The following is a 17,704-nucleotide window of genomic DNA, read 5'->3' as shown; positions in this document are numbered from 1 at the left end:
CCCAGGTAATAGAAGCCTAGATATATGCTAGCGCCACCACTGGAATTTGCATGGCAGTTTATCTCGCCGACGTCTTCTAGCGCCTTACATGGCGCGAGCACTTTCCGCTAGAATGCAACATAACCTCAAATTTCTGTTGCATAAAGTGTCAAAGGTGTTTGTTTTTATTTTTAAAGTAAAAGGAAATGTTTGCTTGTAGAATATTGTGGCATTTAAAAACAATAATAGTAAAGGATTCTAAGTATTTATATATTTGTAATTGTATTAAATTTAAATATAAATTAATATTGCATTATAAATTTCTTGTTCATTCGTTAATTTATACACTTATTTATAAAAGAATTTTTAGTATATGAATGTCTTATTCAACCTCCAAGAAAATTTTTAAATATATTTTAAGTAATTAATCTAACGATTTATCACCAAGAATAACAATAAATACTTTTTTATGGATCAAATATATTATTAATTTCTCTCCATTAGAATTAGAAAACATAACCTTAAACTGGATTTATTTTTTCTTTATTTTTAATTGACCTGACAGAAAATATTTACTGATTTTAAATAGGAACTTAATTTTTGCAATTATTATTATTATTATTATTATTATTATTATAAAAAAATTGGTTAATTTCAAAAATTTTAATTTTAATGTTTAACATGTGTAACTATTTTTGACACTGTTACTCTAAAGAAATAAATAATTTTTTATGGAAATTTAATAATAATTTATTCTTAAAATTTCCATATTTAAAAAACAATTTTATACAGCAAATAATGATCAAAATTATTATTAGGCTTGGGATTAAGAATAGGTTACCGTTTTCTGAATTAAAATCTTACCATAACTTTAAACGAAACGTGTATTAACTCTTCAAATACGTTAAAACTTCATTGTTGGCAGATAATTACTAAATGTTTTTTATATGTACACGATTTTTTTAATTATATTCGTCAAAAGAAATGACATAGGAATCATTTTTTAATTCGTGAAATAAAGTATTGGCAGGTGAGGTTATGTTCATTCTAGCACTGCGAGCAGAATGCGAGAAAGGCGCTAGACTACAAAAGTGTTTCAAATGGTCTCAGCGCCACTACAGCGCAATGGAACGCGAGAGTGGCACCATGCTAGCGCCACCAAATTTTTCTACTAGGGCAGTGGCCCAGTTTTCTTTAATTCATCAGTGGGATTTCACTGACAATCAGTGGTTTTTACTGATTCTCAGTGAAATTCCACTGATTCATCAAAGAAAACTGGGCCACTGAATTGAAATCAGTGAAATTTTCACTGATTCAGATTTAGAGTGTTAATAAAAAAGATTCAAAATTGTTTGAATAAAAATATAATAAAAATACTTAATATATTTCAATTTTTTGGTGTTTATTTACGTTTCGACTTATTATATTAAATATCTGTGTATTGATAGAAATTTTCGTTTCGTTTTTTATAAGTCATTTATTATGTATTGTAATATCTACGTGTAAGTACACATTTTAATTTTTAGACGTTTCGACAACCCACGTTTGTCATTTTCAATATCTGTAATTGTAAAAATATCGCATATACCAATTACTTTAATTAACTTAATTTTTAAACATAATTTTAACTATCATTTATCAATTATTTTTAGATTTTTTAACATAAATACTCACAGAAGTCTTTCGTATAAAATCAACTCCATTAACAACCTATACTTTGGCATTAGTTTTGCAATATTGCACATATTTTTTCATATATTAGTACAGGTACATAACACTTAATTTTTGTAGTCTCGTTTTTATTTCGCATTGAAGTTAAATTATTTTTGAGTTAAAAACTATTGTCAAAATTATTTTTCCCATATTAAAGTCAGTTTGTCAGCAAGCATGGGCACAAGACATTAACAGGTTATGTTTACAGCGTGAGATAAGGTTACATTCTAATTAGGTTGCGTTCACAATTATTTAGCATTCAATTAAAGTACCAATCACCTTCCTAATTAGTTTTGATTTAAATAATTCTTATGTTAGAATTTTTATCTATTAAAATTTTTAATTTTTAATTTTTTAATTTTTTTTCTTTATTTTTTTTTTTTTATTTTTTATTGACATTGAAAATCAAATTTTTGTAATTTTGACTTAATTTTTCAGTGTCTCTTCTATAGTTAATTGATTTTTTGTTTTTAATAATATGATACATTTCTAAAAAATTCCGCTTTAACCAATTAGGTTCAGTATTCAGTACTTTTACATTTTCGAAATCAAACAAATGATCTTTGTCATGAGAATGATGAACAAGAGCAGATACATTTTCATCTTTAGTACAAGAATACTTGTGTTCATATATTCTTCTTTTCAATTTTCTCTTTGTCTGGCCAATGTATACAGAATCACAATCTTTACACGGAATGCTATATATGACATCCGATTTTTGAAGAGTATGCGTGGAATCCTTCATAGAACGGAAGATACTTGAATTATTATTATTAGTTTCAAAAACAGCTTTCATATTATGTCTGTGACAAATTTTTCTAAATTTTTCATGAGTACTATGAGTATATGGAAAAACAATAATTTTATTATTGTCAAAAGGTTCGTTTTGAGCTATTAGATTGTTATTTATTATTTTACGATATCTATATTGTATGTATTTTTCAATGAATTTTTCCGGATAGTTGTTGTTTAACAAAGTGTTTTTTATTAAATTTAAATTTTCTTCATGAAATCGTTTGTTTGTCAACTTGATGCCTCTGTCAACTAGATTGTAAATGACACCAATTTTTTGACTAACATGCGTATTCGAATTAAAATTTATATATCTTCCAGACCATGTTGGTTTCCTGTACCAATTGGTTATAATATTTTGGTTTTCGTTTTGGATTGTGACATCTAAGAAGTTTATCGCTTTTTCTCCAACCTCCATTGTGAAATGGATTCTTTCATTATATTTATTAAATTCATTTAGAAAATATTCAATCTTTGTTTTCGGAATCAAGGCGACAATGTCGTCTACATATCTTTTATAAAGTACGGGTTTAAAATTTAAATTATTTAATACTTTGTTTTCAAAATCCTCCATTACTAAATTTGCAATGGATGGAGATAAAGGGGATCCCATAGGTGTCCCATGAATTTGTAAGTAAAATTTTCCTTCACAACAGCAATAAGAATTATTTAGGCAAAATTTTGTTAAAGCAATAAAATCTTCTTTTTCTAATTTTGTGTGTTCTTTAATTAATGACCATCTGTTTATGATGGAATCCAATACCATGGAGGATGGAATATTTGGATACATAGACTTAACATCAAGAGAAACAAATACATGATCATCTGGAATTACACTTAACTTTTTAATAAATTCGATAAAGTGCCAAGAATCTTTTACATAAGAATCAGTTTTCCCTATAGCTTTACTTATAGGATTACTAATGAATTTTGAGACATTATACAGGGGTGAATTAATAAAAGATGTAATCGGTCTCCCTGGCATCCCATTTTTGTGAATTTTTGGAAGAATATAAAATTTTGGTGCGACACCTGTGTTAGATTTTAAATGTTTGATTATGTTATCTGATAAAGAGTTTTTTCTTTTTATCCGATTCATTAGATCTTCCAATTTTGTCTCAATGTTTTGGGTTGGATCTTTTTTTAAAAGTTTAAAGGTTGATGTATCTGATAAGAGTTCTTGACACTTATCAAAATATGAGTTTTTATTCAAAACTACTGTGGCATTTCCCTTATCTGCTCTTGTAACAATTAATTCTTTATTATTTCCTAAAAATTGTTTAGTTTTATTTTTGAGATCAATAAATTTGTTATTCTTATTAATGTAATTATTTTGGTTATCATTAGCAAAAGTTTGCAATTCAAAAGTAATATCTGCCCTAAGTTCATCCTTCACTTTTGTATCCATTTTATAAATGCTACTTTCTACATTAGATAAGGTTCTTTCGATAATGTGGTTCTTATTATAATCCAACGTATTGAACCCTTGTCCTAAACTGAGAAAATACATAACTTCGTTTGGAATCTTAGTACCTGACTCATTAATTATCCATTTTGAATTTATTTTTTCTTTTTTGTCAAAATTATAGTACTTTGATTTTAACCAATTAAATTTATTTATAGATTTACTGATAAGATTTTTAATAAGGCGATTAAAAATGATGTATTGACGATTAAAAAAATTATTCGATGTGCCTTGGTCTAATTTATTATATAGTTTATATTCATTGAAGTTAACTAAATTTCTTAAACGTTTGATATGATTTACTGTGTCTTTAATTTCTAAATTTAGAATTTTAATTTTAAGTTTAAAAATTGTGTCATACATTGTGTCATTAAATTTTGAATCGATAAAAAAACGATCGTAATTAAAACAATTTATAAGATGACTGGGTAACATACGGCAGGTTCTGCATCTTAATAGAAATCTCAATTTGTTGCACGCTGTTTCCATTTTTTTCTTATAGAATATCCAGGACTTCATGAGTTTTACTGTTGTTACTCCAAATTTTGTTCTGATGTCATCAAAGAACATCATGGCGATATCAATTTAGTACGACTAAAAAGTCTATTTTCCAATTTTGTAGTAATTTATTTCAATTTTTTGGTTAACGTGGGTTGTCGAAACGTCTAAAAATTAAAATGTGTACTTACACGTAGATATTACAATACATAATAAATGACTTATAAAAAACGAAACGAAAATTTCTATCAATACACAGATATATAATACTTAATATAGATACTCTCTAAATTCGAACCAGTAAAAATTTTTACTAATTAAAATTAGTAAACTTTTTGCTTTTGAAATAGTAAATTTTCTAATAATAAATAATAATTTTATGGTAATTTCTACTAATTTATCAGTGAATTTTACTAACTCAAAAGCGAAAAGTCAGTTACTAATTCAAATTTAGAGAGTACAAGTACTGAATATATTTTATAAATTATATTGCAAAATAATTGCAATAATTTATTTTAAACGAATATTATTATGTTTAAATGAAAGAGAGAAATATAAGCGGAAATCTTCTGCCGCACAAAAATGTAAAATTTCTATAAGGGGCCATACTTAAATTACGTAACGCTTTTGTTGGTCATTTTAGACCCCCTCCTCCCCCATGTAACAAACTTTTACATACATTAGCTGAGTATGAAAAATATTGTAACCCCCCCCCCCCCACACCCCCTAAAGCGTTACGTAATTTAAGTATGGCCCTTAAGTAGAATATTCCAAAACTGATGGAAATAATAAATAATAAAAAAATATACAAATAATATTAAACATATTTACAAATTTAATACGCGATTTAACTTTGAAATATTTAGTGCGCAGATTAAAATCAGCGCAACTAAATATTGTACGGTAATTATAATTTCAAGGTGCTAGTTAATTAGTTGTGTTTATATATTTATGCGAGTTAAAATGTGAGCGCGGAAGGAAATAACTCAACGAGTAAAATGCGTCTATTCACACGGTTTACTCGCCAGTTGTATATATATATATATATATATATATACACATCTAACAGAAAAGTATCTTGGGAACGAGTAAATAAGTAAAACGTAAATAGTCGTTATTTTTGCACGATAACACAGGACATGTAGGGCGAGGAGAAAAAAATTTCTTGCGTGTGACTTTTCTTATATACTCATGAATAGATCATCATCTTTGCTGAATATTTAAAGTCCTTTTCATACATTTCAAATAACATTTTTTAGTCTAAGATTCTCGCATCTATTTTATTATGTCAATACATCTTTTTCCTTTTTAAATTATTTTTAATCTTTTATTCTTTTGAATTTTATTGGTATTTTTATTTTGTAATTTCAAATTTCAATTTAATCAAAATTATTTATTACATATCAATGATTATTTATGAGCTACAAATTCTGAGCGCTGAACTGCACGAAATTGTTTGTCACGGTTAATATTTATAAAAATTACCGAAAGTTATAAAAAGGTAAAATTAAATTAAATGTTTCGAAAATAATTAATTTTTTGCAGATGTGACGTAATATTATTTTAACATTTTAATTTGATGAAGAAAAAAAATAAATTTCGTTTTGAATTTGAACGTTCGGAACTTTAAGGGCATGAATATTTGATATTAATACCTATATTAATGTCAATAATTATTTTGTATCAATATTAATGTCAATAATTATTTTTCATACCTCAGGCACAAAATAGGCGCTTTTTATCCATCTTCAGTATCCACTTTCAATAATTACTTTTTATTAATATTAATATCCTCTCTAAATTTGAATTAGTAACTTTTAATAATAAATTAGTAGAAATTACTATTTATTAGTAAAATTTACTAATTCAAAGGCAAAAAGTCACTAATTCAAATTATAGTAAACATTTTCACTAATATAAATTTAGAGAGTCAATAATTATTAATTTGTAATTAATTTTATACTCATCTATATTATTAATTTTATATTTCGTATTACTTAATTACATAAAACTTTTATGTAAAAAATTATTTACTAACTCGTAAATAATAATTTGTTAATTATTAAGAAAATTTGCAAAAAAGAAACTAAAAATGTCTAAAAATTGTAAATAAAATTCTACAATTTTTTTTCTCATATCTATATTCTACTTCTAATTTGTACTAAAAGCAAACACATCCCAGGAATTGTTTTTCAATGAACAGAAATTTTATATATATAATATAGTGAATAGCTTGGAAAAAATCAGAAAGTATTCATGCAATCAAGTTATGTATTTAAAATAAGTTGTCTTTGAACCAGTAATTTTTCGCAGTATTTGAAGCAACTACCATTTAATTGACAATTATTTGATAATGGTTTACATATTATTGTAATTCTTTATTTGAATCAAACAAATTTTTTGTTGACTGCAAACACTTTTACTATTTATATATAAAGTACTCTCTAAATTTGAATTAGTAAAAATGTTTACTAATTTGAATTCGTTACTGGTTTTTTGCTTTTAAATTAGTAAATTTTACTAATAAATTAGTAGAAAAGACTATTTCTACTAATTAATTTCAGAATTTGTAATTAGTAAATTTACTAATTACTAACACTTTTACTAATTCAAAGTTAGAGACATAAATACTTAAAATAATTTTTTTTATATATTGAAGAGCGACTTTCTGATTTTTTTTTTGGTGAGATAACAAAAAGGCGTATAATGAAAAAAAGAATGAAAAGGTCTCGGATGCAGAAAGCATTTATAATAGACCTTTTGATAATGATTGTAGAGGCTGGGCAAAAGATGATAAGCCCAGTTGGGAGCAGCAAGTGCCGACTGTGCGTTGTGATAGGTGGTGGGCAAGTTGATTGACGGTGACTCGCGCTTCTTTATTCCACGAAGAAGCTCCTTTTGCATTGCAGCGTTGATACCCAGATGCTATAATAGCGTTGCACGTGAAACATCCAGGTTTTATTTCGCGAAAAATCCCTTATTAATTATATTATTACATCCAAAACAAAGACAAATTTAATAAAAAGAACATCCTTTCTTTTTATATTAATTTCGTTATTTTATGTAACGATTATTATTAAATTATAATATTATTTTCAAACTTCCAAAATTAAAAATTAGGTACAACTGTATCACAGTTTTTTTAAGGATATCAAATTGAGAGAAAAAAAGATACGTTTTTTCTCTCAATTTGATATTCTTAGAAAAACTGGTAATATTATGGATTTAAATTTAATAATTTAAAATTTATGATTGTTCAAGTTTACCTTTGAATTTTTTATACGAAAAGGAGGAGAAAGGGTAAATTAATAAAAGACATACCGTCTTTTACTAATTCCAATGCAAACAAAATTTAATTCCGTGTCGGACTAAAAATTACATTTACTACTAGCAATAAAGTATAATATCGATTCCAATCAAAATTAACGTGTGTGATAACGAAACGGACTTGTTCTACTGACAAAAAATTATGAAACTGTGTTTTTGTCTGACTAAAGTTGTTTTTACTACTAATAATAAAAGATGGAAATTTTCATTTTTCTTGGCTGGCTATAAATGTCTAATGAATTAAGGGAATTTAAATCTTTCTTGTCTGACCATAAACGACTATTATTTAAGACTACTAATGGAGCACTCACAGCTCTGCCTGCCTGCGCAGGCAGTAATTGGAGTAAGAGAGAAAGTCAATTAGAGTGAAAGAGACAGTAAATTCAAATTTGTATTGCTGCCTACTAGCTGTGAGTGCGCCTTAACCCTCTGAGCAAAAGGATATCCCAGGGATATCCTAGAGATATCTCGCGGGATATTGAGATATCCCAGGGAGATCCCTGGGATATTTGTGACATCTCAGAGATATCCCTGGGATATCCAAATTTCCATCCCATGGGAGACTCGCGTGGGATATCCAAATATTCTCCACACGGGATATGCTACGTGAGAAATAGTAATATGTTGAAAAATAATTAGAGCTTTAAAGAGTTGAAAAACCATTATTAAATTATAACCAGAATGAGAAAAAAATTATTTCAAAAATTAAAGATTATTTGACTAATATCAAAGTTATTTGTTTGTGATTTAATAAACATTAGTTGAATTCAATAAAATGTTTTTTTAACGCTAAACATTTATTGTGTGTGGGTTTAAACTAATTTTGGTCAATTCATTTTGTCTATTACTGATAAATATTTATTGGTTAAAGATATTTACAAGAAACTAAAAAAATGTGAAAGTTAAACATATTAAACAGCAACACTTTTAATCACACAGTGCAAAACACACGCTTCAGATCTAATGACGCGACGCCATGGTCGCCATGACACTCAACAGCTGGGATGGTCGACGCATGCGCGTGTAAGATTATATGAGTACATACTTATAGCGAATTCGGTTATCTGCTCCGAGAGCGATCTTGCTCGGTGTAGGAGTATAGTTTACTCTGCTCTCAAAAAGCTGTGCTCTACTCTGAGGCAATCTATGACGTCATGAACACTGGCAAAGTTTGACTGTTTTTGGAGCAGGAGCACAACATGAACTGCTATGGTGTAAAGCATACACTGCTCGTTTGGCGCGAAGTTTAAATTTAATTAAACTTATATAATATAATGTAATATAATATTATATTTATTATATTATATATATTATTATACATTATATTATGCAATATATTTTCTTCTTAAATGTAAAATTATTTTACTTAAAATTAAATATTTTATGATGTATACATAAATAATATTTTTAAAAGCAAAAAATTTGATATTTTTATTAGAATATTAAAATTTTATTCGGTCAATGTTTTGATATAGCAGAATTGTTAATCACAAAATTATCGAATAATATTTCTGATATAAATTTTGTTTACACTATTTGACATTTTGAACTACTAACAACAATAATAAAATAAGTGAAAAGGTTATTTCTTTGAGACCAAATAATTACTTTATAATGAGTATTTTTATTTAAATATTAAAAATATTGAAAATTATTTACTGTTTTTATTAAATATTAAAATATTGAATGTTAGTCTTTCTCTAAATACAAAATTCATTATAAAAAACATAATTCGTCTTCACTACTATCGCTAGAGGTGTCAATTAAATCTGTTAGAAGTGAAATTTTTAAATTTGCCGCTTCTCTTGAAATTTTTTTAAACTGCACTAACAAAATTGTGGGAGAAAATTTTGTTGCACCTTTCGATCCTTGAGAGTGCACACTTCTTAATTCGAACACAAATAACGATCTGCGCCGGAGCAGTGCTGCCAAAACGAATACTCGAAACGATCTGCGCCGGAGCAGTGCTGCTAAAGCGAATACTCCAAACGATCTGCACTAGAGCACATTTGTCAAACCGAACATGCTACTCCTGCTCTGGAGCACTCCGAGAGTGCTCCGGTGCAGATAACCGAATTCGCTATTATAAAATTTTATTTCTTCTTGTTTAAAGGGGAAAATATACTGGATTTTCAGTAATTAATCTAGTAATTTATGCAGTATTTGTTTAGAATGTAGTTAGAATAAATATTTGAATAATTTAATATATATCATCTACCAAAAAAAGTAACTAAAAAATCGTACACTTTAAGCTGAGTTTATAAATATATTTATTTTCCACTTTCGTTGATTTAATGCAACAAATACCCAAACAAACTTTTTCTAATGTAAATGCGTTAAATATAATTTCACAGCTCTTTGACACACACTCTTTGACACTTGGAACGACTGCATTTCGTTTCCTGCACATGCGCTGACATATCCCACACGGAATGACCCACGAAAGAAAACTTTGCATATCCCGTGGATATCCCAGGGATATCCAGTGGATGTCCTTGAGATATCCAAATTTCCGTCCCGTGAGATATCCATAGGGATATCACGGGATGGAAATGGGATAATCGCGGGATATCCCGTGCTGTGAGGGTAACAATAAAATAAGAAAATATTTCCTGTCTGGACAAAAACGTCCGTTACTACTAACAAGAAAAAAGGGAATTTAACTATTTCTTGTCGGATCATTTCTTGGCTGTTACTATTAATAACAAAAGAAAAAATATTTCCTGTCTGACTATAAACCTTTATTACTACTAATAATAAAACAAGGAAATTTAAATGTACCTTGTCTGACTATAAACGCCATTTACAACTAATAGCAAAAGAAGAAAATTTAACACTTTTTTGTCTATACCATAAACGGAAGTTACTACTAAAAACAAAAGAAAAAATATTTTCTGTCTGACCATAAACGAATGTTACTACTAACAACAAAAAGGAAATTTAAATCTGACTTGTCTGACTATAAACAACATTTACTACTAATAACAACAGAAGGAAATTAAAAACTTTCATTGCAGGAAATCGAAATGTTTTGTCTGACAATAAATGTCATTTACTACCAATTTTTAATTTATAGAAGTCTAAAACATTTGTCTAATAATATTTGACTTTATCTGCTAGTTATATGAACTTATAGGTTTATAAAAGCTTTTCGTTTTAATAATATAAATGCATATATAGTTTATTACTATTCTGTCTGACAATATCTCCCTTTTACTACTTACAACAAAGTCACTTACAGTTACAGTTTACGCATTTTTTATCCAAGAAAAAATGTCTTTTGCTAGTAATGATATATATTCCCTCGAAAAGAAGACAAACGAAAATGATTAATGACGTTTAGTCTGACTACAAACATTTTTTACTACTATTTTCTAACTGCCTAATATAAAATTTTGTTAAAAAAACTTTTTTCCAGTAAATTTCCCTACTGATCCTAATAAAATTTGTATGGATATAATAATAACTATTGTCTCTTTTTTTACTCATAATAAAAAAGTAGAAGATAAAAATTTTCATATCAAAAATCAAAAAAAGATCACTCTCAAACAGGGGGTAGGGGGTTTCAATTTTACTAATCTTAATCTAAAAAATTATTATTATAAATTAATTTTTTTAAAAAATTATCCTTATAAGTAATACTTGAACAGTCATCCTAAAAAAGTAATTAAAAAATAGAATTTTCCCTTAAAAAATCAATGAGTATTAATTTTTTTAAAACTAATTTTTAATTTTTTTAATTTGAAGTTAAAAAAAAGATAAATGAATATTAATTTTTTAAAGGAAAATTCTTCGATTTTTTTAATTGTTTTATTCAAATTTATAAATCTTCGCAGTTGAAATTTATTATTAAATCGACCAAAAAGGAAATATAATATTATTAACAAAAAACGGAAGAAGCAATAGGAAGCGAAATTATAAAAATGGAGAAATTTTTATACATGAAACGAATTTTAATATTTCGTTGTTTCCTCTATATTTATGTATATGGGTAAAATCACTGTACTTTACTAGAAAAAAATATATAAAATAAAGTATCCGTGCATTATAGTTCTAATCAGATGAATATGATTTATAGCTTAAATTGTGCTCCATTTCAAAAAGAAATCCAAGCGGAATTTACTTATAATATCTCCAGCATTTATACATACATTTCTAATTTGAATTTTTATCGCATTTTATTCAAGTCCTGAATTATTAATAGATTAAATAATTTATACAAAAAATAAAATAAATGATTATTATATATTTGGATAATAGAATCATAATATGAAACTAATTTTAATTAATAAAAGCAAATAAAAAAAGTTATTATTACACTGGAAAAAAATTTATTTCATTCAAATAATCGATTAGTTGTCTCATAAAATATTTGTATTGTCTATTATCAAATAGATATTTACTTCATACAAATAAATTTTATTTAGTTATTAAAATTTAATTTTACAATAATTTCATAGAATTTGAAGAAAATACAATAAACTACTTGTCTATTATTAAATAAATATTTACTTCTATAAAATAATTTTTATTTGAGTCATTTGAATTGCCTTTGCTTCAAATGCTGAAATTATTGCGTAAAATTAAATTTTAATAATGAAATTTATTTAATATTAATTAAATAAAATTTACTTGAATGAAGTAAACATTTGAATGAAATAATTTTTTATTGAATCGTTTATAAATTAAATAAATAAATGAATGTTTAGATAAATTATCATAATTTCGAAATTAATTTCAATTAAAATAACAGAAAGAGTAATACCCGTGTAGAAATTGCCATGTTATGGCCTACACAATGATCATAAGATCTGGACCCGATTTGGGCCATGGTTAAATTTCTACACGGGTAATATTGAAAAATGATATAAAAATACAAATTCTCACACATCTGGGAGTTAAGTATCAAAAAGTGCAAATAATTAAAAACTGCGAATCACTTAAAAATGAACACTCGACAATTTATCATAAATAAATGCCATTTAGAAAATGTTAGAAGAATTATCATCAGAACAATAAAATAAGTAAAGAGTAATTTCACTTTGTTTGCGGAATAACAAAAGGAAAATAAATTAGAATTGTTATGAGTTTCCCACACAAGAAAATTTGTCTTTTTGCGAATATTTGCGATAGTAAACGATAACATATTATTAAATTTGAAAGAAGTTAACAATTAAATAACATATTATATTAATAATTATGTGAGAAGAATTCAGTTGAGTTTAGAAGAAGAAGACGAAAAAAAACGGTACTTACTTTACGACTGAAGTCGGCGTAGTAATTGTAGGTTTTCAGATATGTGCCCAAAGAAAGAACGTTACAACGTTCGCAACTATGTTTACTGGTGCGTTCCATTAGTTTAAGAACATGAAGAAAATCCTCGGCCACGTAGTGATCTTCCTCGAGAAAAAGAACCATTCCTGTGTGATTTTTCAATACTTCCAATTGATCGAAAACACGATTTGCCTTCCACCACCAGTGATGTTTGGTTTGAGTGAATTTTGCCTCTCTGTAGTGGCCGTACAGATCTGGATGCTGCGCGTTGGTACATTTTAGTAGTAATGCTCTGAAACAAACATTTTTTAAAAAATTTAATTACATTCAATTAGTTTTTGAAATTTTAATAAAATTCTTCGCAGAAATTCAATTATTTTCATAAATAATAAAATTCTTCGCTGAGAATCAATTATTTTCAATACAATTTTAACAAAATTCATATCAGAAATTCTTTGTTTAATTTAATTATTTTCAAAATTTCCAATAAAAATTATTATAAAGACTACATCATTTTCAAAAAACTTTAAAAAACTCTTCAGAAGAATTTAATTATTTACAAAAACTCTAATAAAATAGTTTTAAATAATTTAAATTTCTATCAATAATTTTAATAAAATTTATTCTTAAAATTATCACTTAATTACAATTAATAACAAAATTTATTATATTAAAAATTTTTTTTTTAATTTTGAAAGAATTCAATTATTTATTTTTATAACCTGTAATATTAACTATTCTTCGAAAGAATTCAATTACAAATTCCAATTAGTTAAAATTTTTACCGACAATTACTAATAATAAATTGAAATTAATAATGATTTTTATAAATTTAAACTTAGAGAATGAATTAATAAATAAAAGAACAACCCAATTCTTTGTAAATAAATAAATAAATTTAATTATACAATGCTGTTCATAAATATTAATTTTTTAGATAAAATAAAGACAAATATTAATATTAGTTTAGAATATTAAATTAAATTTACAAATTAAATTATTATTTTTAATTCAAAACAGTTTTGTTTAATTAATTTTTATTTATAGTCTTCATAACTTTACAACAGAATTTAATTAATTTTTAAATTAAAAATAAAAGAAAAATTTTCCGAACGCATTCGAAATATAACAATATTTATATAGAAGAATATAATTTATTTTAATTGAAATTATTAAATAATTAATCTAAAGTGTAACGTAAAGGAGAATGCCGGAAGTTCGTTCAAAGCCGAAAGGCAGGAACTATGTATAATAAATATAGAAGAATATAAAAGAAGAAGAATTAAGATTAATTTATAAGAAGAAAATTTTATTTAAAAAAAGGACAATTTTTATCAATTTTACAATTTTTTAATTGTAAAATAATATTATTATATTATTATATAATTAATAATTAATTATTATTATAATTAATTATTAATTAATATTATAAAATAATATTATTATTATAATATTATAATATTTTTATATTATAATAAAAAATTGTTTAAGAAATAGAAAAATAAATAAAAATAAAGTCAGGAAATTATATTAATAAATGAAAAGATTAATTGTATTAATTGATAGATAGGAAAATTACTCACTGCTCTTTTCGAATGTTTCTTGGACAATCATGTGAATCTTCGCCAGGAAAAGTGCGCGGATGCGTTTGAATACTGTGCGGATAGAATATTTGCATTACACGACAAAAATCGACGCTTTGCACAAGATAATTAATATCCGGATCCCAAACATCGTGACTAAAGACAATTAGAGTCTGTTCAATATCTTTGGCCTGTGCTAAGGATACAATTAAATGTCTCAAGTACGTCAATCGCGTGTGCACTTGAACGACAATCACAGGTGAATCCGAAGCCAATGGACCAAATGCTTCTTCATTAATGACTCTCTGCTCGGCATTTATTTTTTCAATGTGACGACGAATTTCGTTTATTTCATTTTTAGTCAATATTCCCAATGTTGCATTTGCCGTTATTGCCGTTGCATTTTGTCTCTCCTTTAAAAACCTGATGAATAATTACAAAAAAAACACCAATTATTTAATGCTTTTATTAAAAAGTAATTTTTATTTATTTAATAACTAAATTATTTATATTTATATTTGTGACGCGTCGCGAAGAAAAGCACCTATTAAGAAGCATATCGAAAATTTTACAGGTGGAGGAAAAAAGGAAAGAGAAAATCAACTCTTAGCACGAATTTCTGTTTTGTAAATCATTATTACGAAAGTATTTCAGATAAGTATTTGATAAAAATTAATTTTGAGTTCAGATAGTTAAAAAGTAATCTTTAATTTATCTGAAACAATCATAATCCGAAAATCGTTTTTTTGCTTCTTAAGTGCTTTTCTTCGCGACGAGTCACATTTAATAAAATGATTCATTAATTTCGCGTGCCAACGCGAAACATGGTATTCGTATTATTATTTTCTTATTACTTTCTTATTATTATGCAAATAATTACAAAATTTTTTATTTTGAAATATAAATTTCAATTTTTGAGTAATTTCAAATCCAAAAGTAAAACAAATAATAATATACCTATATATAATAAAAATATAGACCGACAAATTAGCTCAGTCGGATGGATGCCTCGCTTGGCAGTCGTTTAAGGACCAAGGGTATAAGTACCCTTGGTTCGCGCCCATTTGGCTTGGTATTTTTCCGGCACGTGAGATAATCTGAGCGGGAGGTTTGACGTCGAGGTATAATGATGTGCACCGTCGATTATTGTCCGGTACACACCATTAGAACTCGACTGTCGATAAAACCGGTTGTACTCAGGAGAGGTTTTCTACAGTTTCCCTCTTCTCTGGCGAGAAAACCTATTGACGGGTGGTCCAGGCGAATGCGAGTACTCCTAATAAAAGTCGTCTGTAGACGCAAAATTAGGTTAATATACCTATAGATAAAATTTTCATAGGTAGAATGGTTATGCTTATAATCCAAAAAAGTATTTCTTGGGGACTCTTGTCGAAGTGCGTAAGGCCAATAGGGCAGGAGTATAAACAATAAAAAATAATAAAAATATAATTTTAATAATATTCAATAATCAAATTTTAAATTATAATTATTAACAAAAATTATTATTTCATAAAGTTGAAAAAAATTCTTTGTTTAACCCTAGCTGCTAATGCTAACTTATCCCCACTCTATCGCCAAAGCACGTAACTCCTATAGTCCCCACCAGACGTCCAGAATGACGATTTTTGACGATAACGGTCGTTAGCATCAGCAGAGAGTTAATTCAATAATTTTCAAAATTTTCAATTAAAATTATAAAAAAAATACTTAATTTTCAAAAAAAGAACGAAAGAAATTCTTCAAAACAAATTAAATTATTTTCAAAAATGATAATAAAATTCTTCACAGAATTCAAATACTTTCATAAATTTTTTTTATGAATTCTTTATTTTTTTACATTTTTCGCCGAAAATAAATTATTTTCATTATAATTTTAATAAAATTTCACGAAAGGATTTAATTATTTTTTAAAATTTTAATAAATTTTTCAAAACAATTCAATTATTTTTCTAAATAGTAAAATTCTTCTCAGAAATTCAATTATTTTCAAAACAATAATAATTGTAATCAAAATCAATACCTAATCAAATTTTTATTTATAAGGGGAGGGGGGGGGGGTAAGGTCTGAACGGTGAAAAAAGCATGTTTTTAAGAAATGAAAATTTCGAGTATGGATTCACGGGGCAAGGATAGTTAGAGATAATACGGCACGGTAAAATCCTGTTAATGACATTGCAAATTTAAAAAAAGTGTTTAATTGTGTTTAATGGTGCGTAATTATATACAGAAAACGAAGCTTATTGACCAAGAAATTGGTGGTCGACTGAAGAAAATTGGTTAAACCTCTGATTCTAGTTCAGATGAATTTTAATAAAGTAATTGCAATTCAGAAAATGTTCAATACATATTTTTAATACTTGAGATAACAATATTGAATAGTCTAAATCCAATAAAATAAATAAGAAAACGAAAATTTACTGAATTTCTATAACATTTTTAGCATTCGAATTCTTTTAACTATCCTTGCCCCAGTGCTGGGGCAAGGACAGTTAAAAATTTTTTTTTACTTTTTCATTCGTATCTCGTAGGGATTTGAGTCTACAGCAAAATAATGTGTAGAAAATTATAGCCAAATAACCAGGCTTTCCAAAAATACTTTTCGTTTGCAGATACATATAACATATTCAAGTTTGGCCGCTAGATCCGAAAAGGTCTTACCTAACTATTCTTGCCCCATCCTCCCCTATATTATAAATAATATAAAAACATTTTGTATGGATAAATTTGAGATTTCAAAAAACGTTAGGTCGATACGATTTTAAAAATTATGAAAAGAATAAATTTGAAAATGCAAAAGGTACCCGGGTATCTCGTCAGTCCCATAAAGGTAAATAAAATTTAATCTTAAAGTTATTACCTAATTACATTTATTAACAAAATTGATTATTAAAAATTTTTTTTTTAATTTTTTGAAAGAATTCAATTATTTCAGAACTTTTAATATTTACTATTCTTCAAAGGATTCAACTGTTTTCAATATTTTAATAAAATTACTTGTTTTTTTCAATTATTAACAAATACGATTAATATTTTAAAATCTCGAAAGAAATTTTTCATAAAATCCAATTACTTT

The 17,704-nt window shown here is 26.3% G+C and overlaps 3 protein-coding genes across 9 annotated transcripts in view; 1 reads left to right on the top strand and 2 right to left on the bottom strand.

Moving 5' to 3' along the window:
* Positions 1-17,704, bottom strand: part of LOC122511348 (alpha-1,6-mannosyl-glycoprotein 2-beta-N-acetylglucosaminyltransferase) — an 83,391-nt gene that overhangs the window by 7,090 nt on the left and 58,597 nt on the right. For 6 of the 7 annotated variants that reach the window (XM_043626517.1, XM_043626514.1, XM_043626518.1 and 3 more), the window contains 3 exons: positions 14,632-15,054; positions 13,031-13,340; positions 7,205-7,372 (listed from right to left, as the gene is read on the bottom strand). In XM_043626517.1, coding sequence (XP_043482452.1) covers positions 7,205-7,372; positions 13,031-13,340; positions 14,632-15,054 — 901 coding nt within the window. The remainder of the gene's footprint in view (positions 1-7,204; positions 7,373-13,030; positions 13,341-14,631; positions 15,055-17,704) is intronic. The other variant, XM_043626520.1, reaches the window with a different exon arrangement.
* Positions 1-17,704, top strand: part of LOC122511349 (protein D1-like) — a 30,405-nt gene that overhangs the window by 10,575 nt on the left and 2,126 nt on the right. The window lies entirely within an intron of this gene.
* On the bottom strand, positions 1,316-4,698 carry LOC122511346. Its single transcript, XM_043626512.1, has 2 exons — positions 1,654-4,698; positions 1,316-1,540 (listed from the first exon to the last, which is right to left on the bottom strand). The coding sequence occupies exon 1, from the start codon at positions 4,520-4,522 to the stop codon at positions 2,075-2,077; it is 2,448 nt and encodes an 815-aa protein (XP_043482447.1). The 5' UTR covers positions 4,523-4,698; the 3' UTR covers positions 1,316-1,540; positions 1,654-2,074.

The sequence above is a fragment of the Leptopilina heterotoma genome, unplaced genomic scaffold, assembly GCF_015476425.1.
Source record: "Leptopilina heterotoma isolate Lh14 unplaced genomic scaffold, ASM1547642v1 Lhet_81, whole genome shotgun sequence".
NCBI lineage: Eukaryota > Metazoa > Arthropoda > Insecta > Hymenoptera > Figitidae > Leptopilina > Leptopilina heterotoma.
Note: the sequence above shows the minus strand (reverse complement) of the source record. Positions and strands in the feature narration are given on the sequence as shown.